This window comes from Carcharodon carcharias, chromosome 12, assembly GCF_017639515.1.
Source record: "Carcharodon carcharias isolate sCarCar2 chromosome 12, sCarCar2.pri, whole genome shotgun sequence".
NCBI classification, from domain to species: Eukaryota; Metazoa; Chordata; class Chondrichthyes; order Lamniformes; family Lamnidae; genus Carcharodon; species Carcharodon carcharias.
The window spans coordinates 75,570,238-75,594,223 of NC_054478.1; the positions used below are offsets into that span (position 1 = coordinate 75,570,238).

The window sequence follows — 23,986 nt, forward strand, 5'->3', positions numbered from 1 at the left end:
TGGACTGCTGTATTGCTGACTTCTGGGGGAGATGCCTTGAACAATAAATAAGACCAGCCTTCTCATAAGTATCTCATGCAGCACCACCGCCTACACGTCAGCAGTCATTGAACAGTTCAGGTGTTGGGTCACACCATCTCTTGTCTGCAAACTTGGGCTGGATCTAGAACTTTCTTACATTTCACATTTGTTTGTTGTCCCTTTGTCCACTGTTCCTTGACAAAGGCTGTCAATTGGTTGAAATGCTTTTTCAGCTTTTTCAAAGCATGTAAAACTTGTCATTTCACTTGAATTATCAGCCTCCCTTTGAGTTTCATCGGCATTCAGGTTTATGTTCTCACTCCCCTGGCTGGATTTTCTTGTGGACTCGGGACCTCAATCTCAGGACCAAATGGGGTTCCCAAGCCCATACTTGCCAGCAGTGAGATGGGTGGCACAATCATCCAGGAGACAAATTCCTAATAGGCCACCTCCATGCTCGCTGTCCTGTTAAGGACAGCAGGCGGGCGTTCGATGCTATCAGAGAGTCTGCGGCTCTGTAACGGTGAATGCTGATGAGACAGGTTGGGGACCAATAAAGGTGCCTCGACATGGAGGCATTCTCACTGGCCAACACAGAAGAACTGCACTGAAAATTCCCAAACATGGCAGGGACATCAATATGGAGGGGAAATCCCTCCACAGAACTATTTACTGACAAAGCTGTAGTCATTCATCTCCAGGGCCTGTTGCTGGGAGGCCACCTTGATTAAATTGGCAGCTTCAGCACATGGGGTGGGGGGTGCTGCTCCAACGTCAGTGAAATGCCCACGCCAGCTCAAAATGACCTTTAAATTGAGCTTTGATTAGACTAGCTGGCTGTCCTTCTCTGTGGAGCAGGCAGCCAACCCAGATCCCAGACCATCCCTGAGGTGGTTCCCCAGAGGCAGGAGTACACTGGGGAGCCATTCTGATAGGCTCCCTGCTATTTTCTCAGCTGCTTCCAAGCCTCTCTCAACAGGGCCAGGGAAAATCCAGTCCCCAGTGTGCTGTATGCACCCATTCCAAATTTGCATCTGGAGCTAAAAATAATTATGCAAATGGGCTGACCACACAGAAGTGAATTCAAGTAACCATTACGGCTTTGACAAAATTTGCATCAGTTCTTAACCTTTTACACCTGCACATAAAAATCATCCTTAGTCTGTTTAATTCAATGAAACCTAACACGAGAGAGTATTTTCCATTCACTTTGAATAATTCAAATCCTGTTTTCTCCCAGCATCTGTCTGGTATTTAACTGGTTACTTTTGCTGGTTGGCTTGAAACTGCTACATATATCAAGCCTACATATTGTTCATTAATGGCCTGTAAAACCCTACCTCCTTAAGTCTCTGGAGACAGCCTTGGATTGTGATGTGGATATGTGAACTCTGCACTTAATTTCTTCTCCCAAATGGAGTAATACAACCAGTCTTTATTGGATATTCATCTATTTTTAGTTGTAATTAGAAAAAGCATCCTGATAGATTAAATCTCATTTTCTATTTCCAAATGTGCACCAATTGACACAGCTTCCTATTGTCATCCCTTTTGGTCATGTAATTATGTTCTGCTCAGCAAAAGGAACATTCAATCAAGTTATCAACAAAATATGTCTTCTTACCTCTTTTTACACAGCCTTACTGTGTATTTTTGAAGACTTTTGGATACAGTAATTAATCTGTTTTTCAGGTTCTGTAGATTAAATGATTCAGTACATATTTAATTAACATTATATAAAACTCATTGTTCTTCTTAAGGGTGTTATTGTCAGGGTTCTCAATGGTCAGATAGAGTTTGCAGTATGATTGTGAAGCTTGGGTAAACTTGGAGAAGCTGGCACTTATCAGCACGAACTTTAATGAACCACTGCATATATTAGCCTGGCATCTTGAATTTACTTTCTAGCGACACCATGACTGGAGTTGGGTAGGTTACCACACAGGTGTTGGGTAGGTTACCAAGCCATCGCAAGAGTGGGTAGGTTACCACGTTGTTGCAGGTGTGGGTTAGGTTACCACGCCGTCACAGGTGTTGGTAAGGTGACCACATCATCACAGTTGTTGGATAGGTTACCACACAATCACAGGTGTTGGTTAGGTTACCACGTCGTCACAGGTGTTGGGTAGGTTACCACACTGTCACTGATGTTGGGTAGGTTACCACGCCGTCACAGGCGTTGGGTGGGATTCCACGCCGTCACAGGCGTTGGGTAGGTTACCACGCCATCACCGGCATTGGGTAGGTTAGCACACCATCACAGGTGTTGGATAGGTTACCATACTGTCACAGATGTTGAGTAGTTTACCACGCCGTCACAGGAGTTGGGTAATTACCACACTGTCACAGGTGTTGGGTAGATTACCACACCGTCACAGGTGTTGGGTAGGTTTCCACACGATCACAGGAGTTGGGTAGGTTACCGCATCATCATAGAAGCTGGTTAGGTTACCACAGTCACAACTGGTGCGTAGGCTATCGCAGAGTCACAGGAGTGGGATAGGTTACCACACCGTCAAAATGGATGGGTAGGTTACCACTTTTTTCAATCCACTCACTATCCTGCAATGTGGGTAGGTAGATCATTAGCCATAGTCCACAAGGGACCTTAGGCATCGCTCTGTATTAGAGAGAAAACATTGGTTATATAGCTTGAGGGGCACACTTCACATCAAGCATAGGGCAGGTGAGGAGGCAGGACCCATATCTATCTCAGCCGGAATGGGGATTGAACCCCATTATTAGCGTTATTCTGAACCACATGCTAGCCATCTAGCCAACTGAGCTAACAAGCACCCACCCTGTAAGGTAAAGTAGAAAAAATGGCAATCTTAAAAAAAACCTTATGTACAAAGGTCCCCTGATCATGAGTTAGCAATTCAGAAAACAGTAAATCATCCAGCAGACAAATTTCTGCTCCAATATGGAGGTTGAATGTCCAAGTTTCTAATTAGTTTCAAAAGATGAGCACTCTAATGGTAACAAGCCTCAAAAAAAAAACAAAGTTACTGTGCTAACTTCTTACAAACTGTGCCTGAAGCACTGGTGTAAATTTTCGACTTCTCGCCAGGATATAAAACTGGCAACATGGACCAGCTACAACTGATCTGCGCACCAGTTTTATACGCACACAGTAATTTGAAAATCTACCCCAATGTGTACACCCTGTGCACCTGTTGATGGATTGCTTAGCTGACTTTTATCAGAAAATGTTGAGGCTTATAACCTGCTTTGCTATCACCCTAATTCGAATTTTTACCTTAATTGTGTGCCCTACTTTACCCTTTTTCCTCCTAGTGGCATTACTAATGGTTTTTTATTTTCCTTTTCCCTTTTCCTGCTCTCACTCTTGGTAATGCTCCCCTCCTTTCTAATCCTGCAGTCCTCTTTGCATACTGCCCGTCAGAGCACTTCTGAAATTCCCAGTGCTGCGGACCTTGTCAGTGCAATCGAAAAGCTGGTTAAAAGTAAACTGGTAAGTTTAGCGTTTCTAAAAAAAAAAATTGGAATTATAGTACATCTTTCAAGTGCTTATCCTTAGCCACAAAAATTTGTTCTGGTTCCAGGAATATTGTTCACTACATAGGTGGCAGCTTAGTGGTAGCATTTTTGGCTCAGGCAGAAAGTTACAGTTCAAACTGCGCTTTAGAGAAGCACATGATCCAGGGTTGACACTTCAGAGCAGTATTATTGAGGTTCCATCTTTTGGACAAGACACTGAACTGAGGCCATGCTTGCCCATTCAGATGGACATAAAATATCTCATTGCACTGTTCTGAGAAGAGCAGAAAGTTTTCCTAATTTCCTGGGTAACATTTACCCTTCAGCCAATATTAATAAAACATATTTTCTGCTCATTTATCTCATTCTTTATTGGATCATGCGTTCTGCAAATTGGCTGATGTGTTTCTCTCGGTAACTATATTTCAAAAAACTAAGTTATTGGCTGTGAAATGTTTTGGGACATCCTGAGGTCATGAAGGACAATAAATAAGTGCATTATTTTTCTTCAACGTGGCTTTACAATGCAATTACCATGAACTGATATTAGACAATATGTTGCATTTGAATGGCAACACTAATGCAACTGGAGTGGATTTTGTTTTATCTAGTTGATAGTCACTGTATTTTAACCTCACTTGCTTTAGATTACAACTCTGCCGAATGATGCTTCCTCTTACCTGGCATGTAATAGAACTACAAGTTACAAAGGTAGATTTCAACTTCAGAGTTGAGACAGTAATGACATTTATTCCATTGCAGAATAATTTTATTGCTGGACAGCAGGGTGTATAGAATTTCTGTACTATCCACTTGAACTGAAGCCATGGAGCAGGATATGTACATTCTTATTATTAAAATCTTGCCTTCTGTACGTAGAGACTATTTTGAGCTCCAGAACAATAGACTGGTGACAGGGACATTTTGAGGTGATGAATAAAGAATATCACACAAAGCATGTTTTGAAACCGCATTAAAAAATGTAAGCCTCGGTGCAACTTGTTCTGCAGTGTATTGACACCAGTAAATCCCATAAGAGTTAAAACAGCACTGTGATGATAAATGAAGAGATTTTGAAATGTGAAGCTGTGATTTACGTTTCTTTGCTACCACAGCTGCACTTTCTTCAACCTGTATGCATGGTATGAAATCTAAAAGGCGCATAATGACAAAATGATAATAAATGCTCCTTGATCTGGGCAGGTGACATGTCAGTTATATCTGATTATCTTGAATGTTACTTGGAACTAATTTCCATCAGGCCTGTGAGGGGGTTGAATGTTCTCTCTTTCTGAAATTTATCTGACTTCATTGCCAGGGAGTGATAACCTAAACCTAATCCTTTTCTATCAATTAGTTATTTAATGACTATAAATAACAGAATAACAGTTATCATACATTTCAAGCACAAACTAAATTTTCAAGTTCTTGAAAATTAAATTACAGTTTGAGTACCTAAACATTTTTGCAAAAGTATGAACATTTTAACTTGTGATTAGTTTCATTGTCTACAAGCCCTGTAGTCCAACTAAAAAAAATCTTTTGTATACTTAGCAACTTCGGGTGGAGAGAAGGTCTCTTCAGTTATTAATTTTTGCTATTTCTAACATTTCAGTGATGCATCTTGTCCTATGTTCTTTAGGTACAGCTTGCAGCACTTGTAGCTCTCTCTGCTGAAATGGCACTGTAGGTCAAGTTGAACATAACTGTGTCCAGTGTGAGAGTGCCTGGTTAAAGTCAGGTCTGTGGCACAACCATGCAACCCTTAGTGATGCTCTTGGACTGTAAAGCAATGTCTCATTTAACAGTGACAAAAAGTTTCTCAGTTTACTGGGAAAATTTTCAGCTTGAAAACTTCCCACCTCCATTGGAATCTGGACTTTGGATATGTTGCCAATAGCGCAAGTGTTAAAACAGATTTATTACCAATTCTATAGACTATAAATTGGATAGGCAATGAACTCTATCATTACGGAATGTGTCTTAACTTAATTTGTGGACTTTCAAAACTCACTGTAGGATTAAGGCCATGGAGGTAATTCTAAACCCGTGAGTTCTGAAAGATCCTTTTGTCTTTAACAGTATAATTTTAACATAACAACTGCAAAACAATTTCAGTTACTTTTTGATCTATTAAAAGCTAATTTTTAGAAACCTAAGGCATTGTAAACACACTTCTTAATTCATTGCATTCCTGCCGTTCAGAAAAGACTGTCCATTTTTGATTATGTTTTGCAAGGTTTAAGCCTGAGGGGTAGTGGGGTATATCGGCTATGCTTGTATTGCAGTTACTGAGTAATGGTGTTTCCATTTGCAAGTAAGCATTATTTTACCATCTATTTTCATTCTTTGAACAAATTTGCTGGAAAAAGCTGCATTTGAACTTGGCATAAATGGTAAATATAGCAAATGTTGGAGTCAGTGATGATTTTACAATGAAGAAAGAGTTCAGTTAAGTCCTTTGATATTTGCTACGGTCCCTGTACTGGTCCCAAACTAGAGTTACACCAACAACCTCTTTGAAATTTGTAGGAGTGAACACCTTTTTGTGGAAATTGGTTTATGAAAGCATCAGTGGAATAATTTGATGAGGATTGACCAATTATATGTTTGCAGCATATGCTGTATATCATATTTGCTTGCTTTGTATTAAGAAAAGAATGCTTCATAAACCAACAATTATTTTCTAGACTCTGGAACCAGGCTGCTCCTTTCGAAGTAATTTGAAAGACCCCCTTAGTCCTGAATCGATGAATTCTTCAATGTCACCTGGAGATCTTGATGAAGAAAAGCGGGCCAAAGCACTTAAAGGCAGAACGTAAGCTAAATTTTTCTATAACCTTACCAGTGAAATGGAACATGAAAATTGATTACAATCAGCATATTCAGATTTACTACTTTTCCTCAAATTCTTATATTACATCATGTGCAAATTGAAGGAAAAATTAGAATTCTAGATTAAATAATCAGAAATGTAATCATTGCAGTGCTATGCACAATCTTAGATTTGTAGTATATATTAAGTATCAAACATATTGGACTGGATTTTCATCCTCAAAGCGGGTAGCGGGGGTCAGGACAATTTCTGGCTCGGCCTGGTACCCTTGAGGAAAAAAGTGCCTGCAAGGATGGCATTTGCATTGTTGAGGGAGGTTGTTTTGGGCTGCAATCAGTACAGCTTGGCATTGTGACAGCCTATGAAAGCCTCTTACCCAAGATTCACTGTCACTCAAAATACCAGCCCAGTGGCAAATCATTCACAAATGTGAGTGAGACGGTTTTTACAAGCTATCCTAGTTATAGAAGGTATATTGGTCAATAGTCACCATGAAGTTGCAAAACTTATGTGATTGCCTGCGATGTTTCTTTTTAAAGTATTCATTCTTGGGATGTAAGTGTTGTTAGCAAGCTCAGCATTTATTGCTCATCCTTTGTTGTCCCAAGAAGAAGGTGAGCCTTCTTGAACTGTTGCAGTCCATTTGGTAAGGGTATTCCCACAGTGTTATTGAGTAGGGAATTCTAGGATTTTGAATGAACAATGATGTAGGCACAGGCCCAGCAAAATAATATAAATGAGCTGGTGGGGCTATGCATGCTTTATTTTTCTCCAACTTTGCTTGTGGAATTACCAATAATCAGTGGGCTGCTGAAACAAAGGGCTACCACAAAAAACCTAGTGATATGGCTTGTGCCAAACCCCTTCGATGACTGGATCTCCCCAAGGGTACACCGAAAGCTGAATCGAAGCAAATTATTATTTGAGACTGGTAAAATAAATTGTTACTTCCTCTTTTCCTGGTGCCAGTCAAAAGACTATTTTTTGACATACGTCAAGAAATCTGAACCTACTGGAACAATAATGGTGGACTGCACCAGCTCCAAGAGAAAAATCAGCCCCTCCTTTTCACCTTAACTCTTTTCTCCTCCTTCACAATTAAATTTGCATCCATGCCACAACGTTATTTCTAATTCCATTCACCTTAATTTTGGCTACTGATTTCCTGTCAAATCTGATCAAATTCTTTCTAAAAATATGAGTCATTAATCATCTTCTATCATCCCATAAAATCAAAAAAATGTATTAAAAAATGAGAGATTGAAAAGAAAACAACAAAGTCACCCCACCCCAGATAGTTTGCATTACAGAAAACTGGACATTGGGCATGAGATAGTAAAGACACTAACCATAATTTTCCAAAGAACCTTGGCATGGGAGCAGGAGGGGGCCATGGGAAGGACTTTTTGAACTTAGCTCTCAAAAGATTCCCTCATACAGACTATTGTTCGCGACACCTTTGAAGTGCTGTGAACCATGAAAAGCTGGCCCAACTCTATGAAAATTGTGGAGGACTAGGACATGTCTATACCTGCAAACCAGCCTGAAACCCTAAGTGGCTCTCTCGAAAATCGGAAACCTTGGAAATGGGGTTGGGAATCGCAGAATCAGGACCTACCCACCATTTTTATAGGGCTCCCGAGTCATCCCAACTCGGTGACAATCCAGCCCTTTATATTACAGCACTCTCAATGGTTATTAGCCCAGCTAGTTGCAGAATGTCTCAGATGATCAGCAAATGGCCCAGGGGTCATGACTGCATTAAAATCTAGATTATTTATATTGGCTGAGATGCACTCTCATTTATTTTTAAATTTGATTGCTTACTGCATTTGCAACGTTTTCTGAGTAGAAGTTATGTTATCAGATGGTTATAGACTCAGACGTTTAAGCACAGAAGAGGGCCATTCGGCCCATTGTGTCCGCACTGGTCAATAAAGATCTGACTACATTAATCCCATTTTTCAGCACTTGGCACATAGCCCTGGAGGCTATGGCAATGCAAGTGAATATCTGAACACTTCGTAAATATTACAAGAGTTTCTCACTCAGCCACCCTTTCAAGCAGTGAGTTCCAGACTCCCATTAACCTCTGGGTGAAAACATTTCTCCTCAACTCCCCTCTTATCCTTCTACCTCTTACCTTAAATCTATGCCCCCTTGTAATTGACCCCTCTACTAATGGAAAAAGTGCCTTCCTATCCACCCTATCTATGCCCCTCATAATCTTAGACACCTCTGTCAGGTCCCCTCTCAACCTTCGCTGCTCCAAGGAAAGCAACCCCAGCCTATCAAATCTTTCCTCATAGCTCAAACCCTCCAGCCCAGGCAGCATGCTGGTTAATCTCCTCTGTACCCTCTCCAGTGCAATCACATCCTTCCCATAATGTGATGACCAGAACTGCATGCACTCCAGTTGTGGCCTAACCAACATTTTATACAGTTCCAGCATAACCTCCCTGCTCTTGTATTCTATGCCTTAGCTGATAAAGGCAGGTATCCCATATGCCTTCTTAACCACCTTATCTACCTGTTCTGTTACCTTCAGGGATCTGTGGATATGCATACCAAGGTCTCTTTGATGTTCACTACTTTCCAGGGTCCTACCATTCATGCCGTAATCCCTGGCCCTGGTAGCCCTCCCCAAGTGCATTACCTCAACATTTCCGGGTTGAATTCCTTTTGCCACTGCTCTGCACACCTGACCTGTCCATTGATATCCTCCTCACTATTTACCAACCTACCAATTTTCGTGTCATCCGTAAACTTCTTGATCATACCCCCTACATTTAAGTCCAAATCATTTATGTACACCACAAACAGCAAGGGCCCCAGCACCGAGCCCTGCAGAACCCCACTGGAAACAGACTTCCAGTCACAGAAACATCCCTCCACCATTACCCTTTGCTTCCTGCCTCTCAGCCAAATTTCGATCCAGCGTGCCACTTAGCCTTGGGTCCCATGGGCTCTTTCTTTCTTGATCAGTCTGCCATGAAGGGCGTTATCAAAAGCCTAGCTAAAGTCCATGTAAACCACATCAAATGCATTACCCTCATCAACACTCCTGGTTTCCTCCTCAAAAAATTCGATCAAATTTTAAACTCAACAATCCCTTAACAAATCCATGCTGACTATCCCTGATGAATCCATGTCACTCCAAGTGCAGATATATTCTGTCCCTCAATATTCTTTCTAGTAACTTCCTCACCACTGAGGTTGGACTGACTGGCCTGTAATTTCCTGGTCTATCCCTTCCTCCCTTTTTTAATAATGGGACAACTTTAACAGTCTTCCAGTCCTCCAGTCCTCTGGCATCTCACCTGTGGCCAGAGAGGATTTGAAAATTACTGCTAGGGTCCCTGATATCTCTTCCCTCAACAGTGTGGGACACACCTCAACCAGACCTGCGGATCTATCCATTTTAAGGCTGCTAAGCTGGCTAATACCTCCTCTCTCTATGTTAGTTTCCTCTAATATTTCACAGCCCTCCACCCTGATGTCTATACTTGCGTCATCCTTTTCCATTGTGAAGACTGACGCATAGTATTTGTTGAGGACTGTATCCACGTCTTTCAGGTCCACACAAAGATTACCTGTATTGGCCCTACTCTTTCCCTAGTTATTCTCTTGCTCTTTATATACTTAAAAACCCCTTTGGGTTTTCCTTTATTCTACCCACCAATGCTTTCTCATGCACTCTCTTAGCTTTCCTAATTTCCTTTTTAAGCTCCTTCCTACACTTTTTATACTCCTCTTGTGACTCTGCCATATTGAGCCCTTGGTATCTACCATAAGCTTCTCTTTTTTTCTTAATCCTAACCTTTATGTCCCTTGACATTCAGGGTTCTCTGAACTTGGTCGCCCACTTTGTCTTTACAGGAACATATTTACCCTGTACTCTTGCTATTAGCTCCTTGAATGTCTCCCACTGCTGTGACACAGTTTTATCTACAAGTAGCTGCTTCTAGTCCACTTGGGCCAAATCGTACCTCATCTTAGTAAAATTAGCCTTTCCCCAGTTTAGAATTTTTATTCTGGCCCAACCTTATCCTTTTCCATAACTATCCTAAATCTAACTGAGTTATGGTCATTATCTCCAAAATGCTCCCCTATTGATATGCCTTCCACCTGCCCGGGCTCATTTTCAAATATTAGGTCCGGAACTGCTTGTTTTGCTTTCTACGTATTGGCTAAAAAAGTTCTCCTGGATGCAACTATTACTGCCTTATGTAATCAAATTTCAGAGAAGTGTAAGAATAATACTTGATCCTCTATCTCTTTGGGTGCCTATGGTACACACCCAACAGTGTGTTTGCCCCTTTTGTGTTTTTTACTTCTACCCATATGGCCTCATTTGATGATCCTTCCAAGATATCATCCCTCCTCACTGCTATAATTGATTCCTTGATCAATATTGCGGCCCCCCCTCCTCTTGTACCCCCCTCTCTATCTCATCTGAATACCCTATAACCAGGAGTGTTGAGCTGCCAATCCTGCCCTTCTTTTAGCCAAATCTCAGTCATAGCTATGATATCATATTCCCACGTGCCTATTTGTGCCCTCACCTTGTCTGTCTTATTCCTCAGGCTCCTTGCATTAAAATATATTCAATTTAGCCTTGCTAAACTCACTTCTTTCTTATCTAGCCTATGTTTTCTTTGCCCCCCAGACTCATTTACTGGAGTTTTTACTTCTAATTCCACCTCAGCTTCTCTCCCTCTGAACTATTTTTCAGGATCCCATCCACCTGCCAATTTAGTTTAAATCAGCCCCAATAGCATTAGCAAACCTCCCCGTGAGGATGTTGGTCCCGTTCCTGTTCAGCTGTAACCTGCCCTTGTACAGGTCCCAACTACCCCAGAAACAGTCCCATTGCCCCAGAAATCTAAAGCCCTCCCTGCTGCACCATCTCTCCAGCCACACATTCATCTGCTCCAGCCTTCCGTACCTATACTCGCCACTTTGTGGCACTGGGAGTAATCCGGAGGCTACTACCTTTGAAGTCCTGCTTTTCAATTTCCTACCTAACTCCATAAAATCTGCTTGCAGGACCTCATTTCTGTTTCTTCCTATGCCATTGGTCCCAACATGGACCACGACCTCTGGCTGTTCACCCTCCCCCTTCAGAATATCCTGCAGCCGTTCTGTGACAGCCTTGACCCTGGCACCCGGGAGGCAACATACCATCCTGGAGTCATGCCTACGGCCGCAGAAGCGCCTGTCTACTCCCCTCACAAACAAATCCCCTACCACTGTTGCCCTTCCATACTTCTTCCTTTCCCCATGCATTCTTTTTAAACTGAAGATCCCACTGCTTTCTGCATCCTTCTCAAACTGAAATCCCTGCCGCTCTCCGTGTCCTTTATAAACTGAAGTCTCTCCTGCTCTCTGCGCCCTTTTCGAACTGAAGTCTCTCCTGGTCTCCGTGCTCTTTTCAAACTAAAGTCCCTACTGCTCTCCGCATCCTTTTTAAACTGAAGTACCCTCCACTCTTCGCGCGCTTTTCAAACTGAAGTCTCTCCTGCTCTCAAACTTCTACTTTTGGCTTCCAAACTTAACTTGACTCAGTAGTTCAGGCTTTGCAAAGTGCAATAGCATTCAAATGCTGCCTTTTATTAGGAGATAACCTATTTAAACTGTTACTTTGATAATGTTACCAGCTTTAAAAATAAATTTCAATTAATATGCACAGTATAATTGTTGGATAATTAGAAATTGAATCACAGTAGTGTTCCACATGATCAGGCCCATAGCCATTGGACATTTGGTTGTAAATTACTTGTACATGTGGCCAAGCTTTTCGCTGCTTGGTTCACAATTTGATTTGTATCACAACACTACATCCAAATATACAAAACTGACAGACAGAAAAAGACTAACGGCCAATCAAGCCTGCTCCACTCAGGATGAACAGAACAAACAACTGCTTGTTTCAAGGGTCCATCAAAATAGATTCTCTCAAAATAGATGCCCCTCCACCCATCCCTTATGGCCCCCCATGTGCCCCATGCCAAGCTATGACACTTCCAGGCCCATTCACCCACAATACATTGTATAGAAGCAATGAACCCAGTAGTGACAGGATGTATCATTATGTAGCTGAGAGCCCAGAAATTCATTAGCCTTTTGGAACACCTGAGCCCCAGGGGAAACATTGCTTGATTGACAGCTCTGGTTCTCTGATCTATACTGTCAATTTCACAGTATTTATTTGCACAAGATAAGGAAGTTTCAAGTGCTTGCAGTTTCTGCTATTGATACTTTAATGGGTCTAGATGATTGGCACTTTTGTTGGGCTGTTGTAAAAAGGAGCTTTTTAAAGCAAGTGGAAGTAAGAAGAGCAGCCTGGACTGAAAGGATTTTACCTCTAAGGGTTGCATTGCAGCAACTTTTTTCTTTGCCCCCTATTTGTAGGAATCAACAAATTTAATAGCGTTCCTCTTGGGCCTGTGTCTTACAAAATGAAATCCCAACGTAGCCCTTGGAGTATATCTTCACCACGTAATACCAAGCCAAAAGTGCTTTCAGGCCCCTACATTTATCCATTCTCCTTTAAGACCAAGTGCTTCAATCTTTGTAACAAGTCTCTTATATACTACCTCATCACATGCCTTCAGAAAATTAATTTATAAAGTATTTGCATTTCCTTTATTTATGCAATCTGAGTTCCTCTAAAAATTAAATTAAATTTGTTAGCACAATCTGTCCATAATTAGCCCATATAATTTTAAGTGTTCACTAACTTCACTGCATATGACCTGAAGAAGAAAGACTAACTGAATTTTAATTATCTCAGTTATTCAGTTCTCCATTCTTAAATATGGGTATAACATTTATTACCTGACAGTACTTCGGCATAATTTCTGTTTTCAAAAAGTTCTTTGGGAAATTATAGCTAGTGCCTCGTCTATCTTTTGCCCAATGTTCAGTTTTCTGAAATGCATACAATCTGGGGCTGGTGACTTTGTTGTTTTCCTTTCAATCTCTAATTTTTTAATACACTTTTTTTACTTTTTTATGGGATGATAGAAGATGATTAATCACAGAATCACAGAATTTTAACAACACAGAAGGAGGCTATTTGGCCCACTGTGTCTCCACCTGCACTCCAAATGAGCATTATAACCTCGTACCATTGCTCTGCCTTTTCCCCTTAACTTGCACATTGTTTCTATTCAAATAATCATCTAATGCCCTCTTGAATGTCTCAATTGAACCTGCCTCCACCACACCTCCAGGCAGTGCGTTCCAGACCCGAAACACTTGTTGTGAGTCATATATTTTTAGAAGGAACATGATAAGATTTGTCAGGAAATCAGTAACTAAAATTAAGATGAATGGAAATGGACAGAACTTTGTGGATTGGATGCAAATTTAGTTGTGAAGGAGGAGAAGAGAGTTAAGATAAAAAGGAGGTGTTGATTTTTCTCTTAGAGGTGGTGCAGTCCACTACTACTGTTCCAGAAGGTTCAGATTTCCTGACCTAGGACTTTTGAATGCCATCAGAGAGAGAGGAGGTAAGGGAGATCCAATCATCGAAGGAATTTGGCACTAACCGCATCACTAGGTTTTTTGGGGTACCCCCTTGCTTCAGCAGCCCACCAATTATTGGTAATTCCACAAGCAAAGTTGGAGAAAAATAAAGTGTGCATAGCCCCGCCACCTCATTTATATTATTTTGCTGGATCTGTGCCTACATCATTGTTCATTCAAAATCCTAGAATTCCCTACTCAAATAACACTGTGGGAATACCTTTACCAAATGGACTGCTACAGTTCAAGAAGGCTCACCTTCTTCTTGAGGACAACAAAGGATGAGCATTAAATGCTGAGCTTGCTAACAATGCTTACATTCCAAAAATGAATACTTTTTAAAACAAACATTGCAGGCAATCACATAAGTTTTGAAACCTCATGGTGACTATTAACCAACTTAACCTTCGATAACTGGGATAGCTTGTAAATAATGGTCTGTGAATGCTTACAGCAAATCTGCATTTGCCACTGAGCTGGTATTCTGACTGACAGTAAATCTTGGATAAGAGGCTTTTGTAGGCCATCACAATGTCAAGTTGTACAGGCCTGGGGCAGAATTTTTCTCTCGTTGGGCAGGTGTGCGTTTGACCCGAATGAGAGTGATGATGTCGGGCAGGCATCCCAACATCATTGTGCACACTCGTGATATTTCACTCAGCAGGCGTGCACGAGAGGCGGCAGACAATTAAGAGGCCTATTAAGGCCCTTAATTAATTAATCGGATTTTTCGCTCCTGTTCGGTTGGCAGGCGGGCAAAAAGGCCAAACTGCCTTTGGATATTTAATGAAACCTCATCCACGGGTGGGATGAGATTTCCAACAGGAATTAAAAGTGAAATAAAACTGTTGAAACCACATTTATAACATGTCCCTGCTCATGTGGCAGACCTGTGATTACCTTTCAAATTCCCTTTGAAGTCCACAGGCAGCCTGAAATCCTCTTGTTTTTGGTGTGACTAACATTAAAAGTAATTTTCAGAGTTCACTATATCTACGCCATTTTATATAAATATATCAATTAGGCTCCTCCTTTGATCATTTTCTCTCATGAATTCAGAGTTATTTTCTTTAATTTTTCCTTAAAGCTTCTTCCCTTTACATTTGGGAAATGATTGTTGCTCTTTCCTGTACCCTTGCCAATATATATACTTGAAGTATAATCTAACCAATACATTATAAAAATTCAGTTTTGTTGATTTGTAGAACCATGATTTTAACTATGTAGCTAACATCAGATTCATAGAATCATTTACAGCACAGAAGGAGGCCATTCATCCCATCGAGTCCACACTGTCTTTCCATGGAGCAATCCAGTCAATCCTATTGCCCAGCTCTAACTCTGTAGCCCTACAAGTTTATTTCCTGCAAGTGCCCGTTCAGTTTCCTTTTGAAATCACTGATTGTCTCTGCTTTCACCATCCTCATGGGATTTGCTTTATTTATATGCTTCACAATAGTGGGCAGAATTTAGTCCTTGTTGGGCAGGCTTGGTGGGGGTGGTTGGAAGCCGACTGCCACCCGCGATCGGGGCCGGACCACAATTTCACACTGACGAGCCAATTAAGGCCCGCCCAGCGTGAAATGCGAGTGGCAGTACTCAGCGCTGCTTGTGCAGACAGGGGGGGGTGGGGGGTGGAGTGCAAGTGCATTTGCGCGCTTGCAAATCTCCGTGAGACACAGAGCTGCCTCAGGGAGATGAAGAGTTTTCAGAAAAATAAATAAAGGCTCATAAAATGTTATAAAACATGTCCCTTCAAGTGACATTGTCATATGAACAGGGACATGTTGTTAATTAAACTAAAAAAATTTTTGGGGACAAGAGCTACCCACAGAGGATGTGGTTGATGGTGCCCATGTGACGGCCTCAGACCGTAGCTGAACCATGATATAACAAGGCTCATTCCATGACCCGGACTTTGATGGAGAAACCAGGCATTTAGAAAATGAGGTTCCGGTGCCTCAACAGGTCTGGTAGAGCACTGTAATACAGTCCACTGAGGGTGCCATGCATCATCATCGCCTGCTGTGCGCTACACAACCTGGTGCTGCAACTGGGGGAGGACCTGCCTGAGGAGGAGATGGAATAGATAAGGAGTACGTCAGAGGGGATGAAGGTGATGAGGCCCTCGAAGGCGAGGTTGCTGGTGATGAGGCCATTGCACTGGCCAAATGAGGCAGGTGGACTTGAGAAGCCCTCATAACCGCAAGATTCATGGAGGATGATGACGAGATGCATTGAGGACAGTCCTGACATCCTCATCTTGTATCTGTGAACGTTTGACTCCTATGTGGCTGATGGCAGCATACATACCCTCAGTGCGCAGGCTCATGTCATGGAGATGCAGTGGGGGCCCTAAGAGTCTCTAGATTTTAGGAGGATGATGATGTCATGCATTGAGCACAATCATTAGATCTGCACATACCCTCTGTGAATGTCTGACTCCTGACTGGCTTAGGGCTGCACGGTTGCACTCTGTGATCAGGGTCAAATGGTTATGCAGCCATGAAACTTTAAATGTACCTGACCCTTTGTCAGCCTTTAATACCTGGCCCCTTCAGGATCACAACATCACTGGACACAGATGCTGAAGAGATGGGGGGCCAGACCTACCTCAAAGGTGCTGAAAGCGCACAAAGAGAATGACAGAACTCTGTGATGCCTGCCCACGACATTCTGGCAACAATGACAAGCACCTTTGAAGTGCAGGCATCATAATGCATCCAGTGAGTGTGAAGCTGGACCATCACTTTGGTCTGAAGACTACATACTACATAGGGAAGAGGCACTGGACTGAGACATATACCTTTATCTTGTGTAGGAACCAAGGTTTCACATCTGAGTGACACGAACGCCACTCATCATAACAAGGAGCCATAGGCAAGGAGACATTCTTGGGAGGTTATTTACAATAGTGAACATTATTTACAAGCAATTAGCACCCATGCCCACACTGTGCAACTACATCTTCTTAACCTACCTAACCCTGCCACTACATCTTGGTGCTCCCCCAACATCCACAACGGAGGTGGAGGCAGCCTACTGACCGTGACGCCCTGTCTGTGATGACTTCAGTGTGCGTCCTCTGGAGGGCCTCAACCTGCTTTGGGTGTCCTGCTGTGGGCCAGCTGCACCCACCTTGGCCTGTGGAGCTGGAGCTGTGGGGATCACAGGAAGAGGGGATTTAAATTGGTCAGACATTCCCGGAGTCACCCAGATGGATGGTGCCGGGCATCAAGCTGCTTGTCCTCCTCCATATAGGTGCCTGACAGCCCCTGGCTGACTCCTTGAGGAGAAGGTGGTGTTGGAGTGAGATTGAACTGCCCTGCACCCCTCTTGCATTGACACTGTTAGAGGCCAACTATGGCGTCAGCGATAGAATTCAGCCTGCACAGCAGTGCAGGACCGATGTCCTGGAACAAGGACTCCACGGCAGCCGCCATCCTACCAGTGTTGACCTCGGTGCGTCGGCATGCCTGTGCTATCACCTTGGACTGAAGGCAGATAGATTCCTCCATCATCCTTTGCAATCTGAGGAGTGCATCGGACATCCATTCCTGATGTTCCCATGATTGTCTTTGCGGCTCCACCAACTGTTTGAGGATCAAGTCCAGAGGCTCATCATCTGACTCAGACTCAGCAGATTCCTTGCCTCCAGCAGTCCTCTGAGTGCCGGCGACCAAGGATGTCCCTGCCTTTGCCTGCTGAGGAACAGATTGTGTGCTGTGCTCACCAGATTGTGATTCCCAAGGCTAGTCTACATCTAGGTCCCATCAAGGTGTGTGTGTCGCTGTACTGTTGGAGGGTGTGGGTGAGCGCCTTGATGGATGTTCAACACTGCTTAACTCAGGGTCTTTATCCAAGGTGCTCTCGACGCTGGTGTCGGGGTGAAGGTTGCCTGAGGGTGACGTGTCAGACATGCCTAGCACAGAAAGTGGAGATTATTAGTGCTTGGCAGCCACATTGAATGCAGAACAATGGACTCAGAGTAATGTTGAGCGAGGGATCATGTGGTGCAGGATCCTCACGTTGGTGTTCACGACCGACTTCACTGTCGCCACAGGAACAGTCCACATCTTCTCCAGCCAGCTCCAACACATGACTCTTGAACGGAGTGAGGACTTTGATGTCCAGCACTCTACCCCCGATCTGGGACCTCTCCTGTTGATTGTGTGCGATCTTGTCCTGCATAAAGACAGATGGAGAGAATGTGAGCAAGGCGTGTGTCTCCAAATGAGAAGGATGCAAGGCCTGCATGTGTGCTGAGTGGATCCACGGATGGGATGAGGAGGCTATCTCCAGAGGAGATGAGGCCAGATGGAGATGTGGGGTTGTGTGTGTGAGAGTGAGTGGTGATGTCCCTTGAGCTGGCAGTGAGTGAGATGCCAGTGAATGTGTAATGTGAGTGGGTGAGTTGAGATTGATAAGATGGTTGACTTACCCTGGTGGCACAGATGAGATCATTCATCCATGTTCTGCACTTGATGGCCAACCTCTGTGTGCAACGTTGGCACTGACCACCTCACCTTCCATGTGATCAACGATGAAGTTTGTCTTTTACTTTACTTACATTGCAGGTCCATCTAACTATCATTTCCTTTGACTAACTTCTCTCAGTGAGACTCTAACCACAGGAGGTTCAAACTGCAACTAAAAAACTTTCTCAGCAGCACTCAAGTAAACTGAAAGCAAAAAGCTTATCCTAAGTTCTATCCATCCCCATAACGACATAGCTTGCTCTGCACTGTCCTCAAACCAACCTTTAAATTAATTATCCCTCATTTACAATTTTTTTAAAAATTTGTTCTGATGAAGTAAATGTGTTTTATATCCTTTCAGGGTTCCCTGAATGCTATTAAACTATTTTGGCTTTAACTCCCAAAACAAAAACATCTCTCTTGATTGCCCTTGTTCTTGCAAGGATTGCAGAGGTTACGTCTCCAGCTCCCCCGGGCTAAATAAGCCCAGCTGCTGTTTCATAGATCTTTCTTCTATTCTGACCTTTTTAACCTACAGTCTAAAAGTTATATTCCTAAAATGAAAAGTTATATATCAAAATACATACCATGAACTAAATATTCGCAACACACTACATCACAAACATTCTTTTCCCTTTTTTTGTCCAATTTCTAATCCAGTTCCAGATTCTGCCTTGGATTTCCATTGATTTTAGCTTTAAAAATGCTATTTTCTGTGGATTTTGTCAAAGGCATGCAAGACAGCTAAATAAACTAACTTACAGCGATTTCCACAAATTATTTTGTTGTATAAGAATGTTGCAATTATCTTCAAGTTAATAATGGCTGTTATAGATAGAAAGGATATCATGGAAACAGGCCATATGGCTAACCAGTCCATGTTGACATTTACCCTACATGTGATCAAATATACTAATTACATTTAATCACCCTGTTCCCATATCCCTTCATCCACCTACATAATCCAATTTTGAATGTTGACATTGTTTCTGCTTTAATCGCTAACACTGAAGTGAATTCCACAGCCTCACAACTATCTGTGAAGAAATTTCTCCTGTTCTCAATTCTAAAACTCTTAAATGTAATGTGTTTCTATTTGCACTGTCCCATCCTTTCAATTTTTAGCACTTCTATTATGTTGTCATTATTTGAAACAATGAACCCATAACTAAAGAAAGACCCAGGGCAGGATTTCCTGGTTGGTGTGCGGGGGCGGGACCCGCATGCCGGCATGTAAAATGACGTGGGATGATGTCGGGCAGAACTCCCAACGCCACCCCGCATCATTTTCAGGTGAGCTGAGATGCAGCCAAATCAGCTGTGTGCCTGCCGACCTGTCAACAGCCAATTGAGGCCATTTATAAAGTAACTTACATCACCAATGGACCTGCCCGTCTAAGCTTAAGGTTGGCAGGCAGGCTGGGAGCCCTGTCGGGCTTCAGAGAAAGCATGAAACCTCATCCACAGGTGGGATGAGGTTTCATGTAGATTTTTAAAAATTTAATAAAAGTTTAACTAAAAGTGATGGACATGTCCCAACTCATGTGACAGTGTTACATGAGGGGACATGTCAGGGAAATTTTATTTTTCTATTTTTAACATTTTTTAATTTGGATCTGATCTCCCTGAGGCAGCACTTAGCCTCAGGAAAATGAGTGCACTCTTTCGCGTGCATGCTTCCTGGTGGACGTCACGCTGGGCAGGCTTTAATTGGCCTGCCCACATAAAATAGCGGCATGCCCCCGATTGGGGGTGCCGATTGGGGGCGTGCCTGCAAACGCCCACTCCTGAACCCCCCCCCCAATGGGGGGAAAATTCTTCCCCCAGTTTTTCAAGTCTTTATTTGTAATTTTTTCCTCACACCAGACAGAATCTTATTGAATCTGTATTGCACCCTCCCTTTGGCCTGAATATCCTTCTCACAATGTGCATGCAGTTCTTCAACTGAAGTCTTATTCAGGTTTTTGTATAGAAACATCATTTACCTATTGGATTTTATATTAAGTAACAATCAGGGCATCACTCCTTCAGTACAGCATTGAAGTATCAGCCTAGATTTTGTGCTGACTTATCTGGACTGGAGCTTAAAAGCACAAACCTCTGACTCAGAAGCAAGAGTGCTACCGCAGAGCCACAGCTGACGCCTTAAAAACTTGAATATAAACCAAAATACTGCAATTGCTAATAATTTGAAAAAGAAACAGTGTGAAGGGATTCATTTTGATAGGAAGAACAAAGAAAGCAATGTAAAATAAAGGATACAAATTATCTGGTCCTGGTGACTATTCAACTTTAAGTACTGCCTGCCTTTCCAATTACTCCTCTCTATCAATTTTTAGTTCATCTGGTGTCTCAACTATCTCCTCTTTCACCACGTTTTACAGCATCTTCTTCCTTAATAAAGACAGGTGCAAAGTACCTCAGCTATGCCCTCTGCCTTCATGCAGAAACCCCTTTTTGGTCCCTAATCAGCCTGCTCCTCCTTTTACCATGCTTTTACTACAGTAATTCCTTCCTTAACATTGTGTTCCTGAAAAGTACAACTCTAAATGAAGCAATGTTAAGCGTGTCAAATTTTCGCATCACAACCAATGTAAAATCTTTGGTTGGGTTCTGTAGGACCTTTCCTGTCATTAAAAAAAATTAAAACATTATACCCTGTCAGTTTAAATACTGTACATTGCTGAATTCTTAAATATATTTTAAAATCAAATAAATTTATTAACATAAAAGAAATATGCTAACTCTTTCACTGCTTCTTCCACCCTCACCTCTCCCACTCGCCATGGATTGTGCTCTCTGACCCTCCCACTGTCCGACTTTCCCGGTCACCGCTGACCCTCCCGCTGACTACCTCTCCTGTTGCTGCTGACTCTCCTGCTCCCAACCTTCCCAGCTCACTGTTTCCCTCCCCCAAACCCTCACTGTGAGTGAAGGCTCGGGGGTGAGCCGGCATTCATCAAGTTTAGAAGGATGAGCAGCAAGAGGCAGGAAACTGGAGTGAGACCAGCTTCGCATTACAGGGTCACGGAGGCAGCAAGAGGAAAGGTGGGTGACCAGGAGGGTCAGACAGCAGGAGGGTTGGAAGTGGAGGGTCAGCCAGCAGGAGAGGCATCTCCAAACTGGCACTGAATTAGCCACTTAACCTTACATCATACCCAGTGGGAAATTACGTTAACGCGCATCTGCACTGCTAAACTTGAATACTTGCCCCACTAAAATCACAATGTTAAATCAAATGTTAAACTTAAAATGAGGCAACTCAAAGCGAGATTTGCTCTATTTATGTGGCTTTAGAAAGCTTTTGGATTCCCTTTTATGTTAGCTGCTAGTCTCTTCTCATAACTTCTATTTGCTTCTCTTTTTTCTCACTTCCCCTCTGAACATTCTATATTCAGCCTGGTTCTTACTTTTATTATCAACCTGACTTCTGTCATATGCAATGTTTTCCTGCTTCATCTTACTCTCTCTCTTGTCATCCAGGAAGCTCTGGCTTTGTTTCTCCTGTCTTCCCCCTTGTGGGAATGTACCTCAATGGTACCCATACAAACTCCTCTTTAAAGGCAGCCCGTTGTTCCATTACAGTTTTGCCTGCTAATCTTTGATAAACTGGGGTAGATCCACATTGCATGGTGAGTTGAAGGAAGAGGATGATGGGTTGATCATTTAGAACTGAGATGAGGAGACATTTGTTCGCTCAGAGTTGTGAACCTTTGGGATTCTCTAACCCAGAGGTTTGTGTATGTTCTATCATTGAGTATATTCAAGATTGAGATGGATAGATTTTTGATCTTTCAGGGAATCAAGGGATATGGGGAGTGGTTGGGAAAGTGGAGTTGAAGCCAAAGATCAGCCATGATCATATTGAATGGTGGAGCAGGCTTGAGGGGCAGTATGGTCTACTCCTGCCCCTCTTTCTAAGGTTCTTAAACTCTTCATCCCTTATCAGTGCAGTTGTAGAGGATCAAATAAGCATTAATCAGATCTTCATGTGCTGAAGGGAATGAATAATTAGGAGAGATCACCTTTGAATTTTCCAATCAATAATTAGGAGATCTCCTTCTAAGTAATGCAAGCCCATCATTCTGCATTTGGAGGGAACCACCATCATACCCTTCCATGGTTCAGTATGATGAATTGAACATATCTGGACCCTCAGTGATTTTACTAACAACACATCATTTTTAAAAAAGAATGCCATTATATTTTCTCCTGCATCTTTCACCTATGTCAGACTGCCACTTTCAGTGGGAGATTTGAAAGACTTGTACTTACTGCAAATGTGACCAAAGTCCTGTATAACTTAAGAAATCATTGAAAATATGATGAAATCATCAGGCGATATCACTTTTGAGAAACTTCATGATTTATTTTTTTCAAAAATATTTCGCTGTCTGCTGCTTCAATTGCCTGTCAGATTATGATCACTGCTGGGAGTGCAGATTACAGAATAAGTTTCATAACATTGGAGGGTATGTCATATACTGTTCACCTCCACTGCACCACCCCACCCTCTTCGCCCACCAGATAATGTTCACCGCCTTCCCCCCCACAACCCCAACCTCTTGCTGGCAATGCTCACCCCACTACCAGCAATGTTCATCTCACTCTTCCCCCGCCACCCAACAGTGTTCAACTCTTCCTGCAACCCCTCAACTGACTCACCTTCTGCAATCCTGTTCGACCAGTATCAGATGAGTTAGCATTACCGGGGTTGTGCGGAGAGGAGGAATGAGCATTGTCAGGGTGACGGCAGAAGGATGAGCCAAGAAAGGGTGGGCATCGTGCAGGTGAATTGTGGGAGGGTGAGCACGGAGCAAGCTGAGGAGTGGTGAGCAATATCAGAATGTGAGAGAGGGGGTGAACATTGTTATGGGGTGAAGGAAGGAGGGAGCATCGTTGTGGGATCAGGAAGGGGTGAACCTTGTCAAAGTGAGGGAGGGGGAGAACATTGTCAAAGGATGAGGGAGGGGGTGAACATTGTCAGGAAATGAGGAATGGGGTGAACGTTGTCAAGGTGAGGGGGGGGTGAACATTGTCGGGGGATGAGGAAGGGGGTGAACATTGTCGGGCGATGAGGAAGGGGGTGAACATTATCGGGGGAATGAGCAAGAGAGTGAACATTATCATGGGATGAAGGAAGGGGAGAACATTGTCAGGGGATGAGAGTGTGAACATTGTTGGGTGATGAGGAAGGGGGTGAACATTGTTGGGGGAAGAGCAAGGGGGTGAACATTGTCTTGGGATGAGGAAGGGGGTGAACATTTTTGGGAGATGTGGAAGGGGTTAAGCATTGTCGGGGGATGAGAAAGGGGGCGAACATTGTCGGGGGGATGAGGAAGGGGGTGAACGTTGTCAGGGGAATGAGGAAGGGGATGAATATTGTCAGGGATAAGGAAGGGGGTGAACATTGTCGGGGATGAGGAAGGGGTGAACGTTGTCGGGGGATGAAGAAGGGGATGAACATTGTCGGGAAAGAAGAAGGGGACAAACATTGTCGGGGTTAAGGAAGGAGGTGAAATTTGTCAGGGGGTGAGGAAGGAGGTTAACATTGTCGCGGAAACAGGAAGGGACTGAAAATTGTTGAGAATGAGGAAGGAGATGAACATTGTCAGGG

General features: G+C 42.9%; 1 protein-coding gene across 2 annotated transcripts in view; it reads left to right on the plus strand.

Moving 5' to 3' along the window:
* kalrna (kalirin RhoGEF kinase a) overlaps positions 1-23,986 on the plus strand; it is a 1,007,899-nt gene that overhangs the window by 848,760 nt on the left and 135,153 nt on the right. Inside the window, exons 38-39 of one of the 2 annotated variants that reach the window (XM_041200492.1) lie at positions 3,404-3,496; positions 6,213-6,340. In XM_041200492.1, coding sequence (XP_041056426.1) covers positions 3,404-3,496; positions 6,213-6,340 — 221 coding nt within the window. The remainder of the gene's footprint in view (positions 1-3,403; positions 3,497-6,212; positions 6,341-23,986) is intronic. The other variant, XM_041200491.1, reaches the window with a different exon arrangement.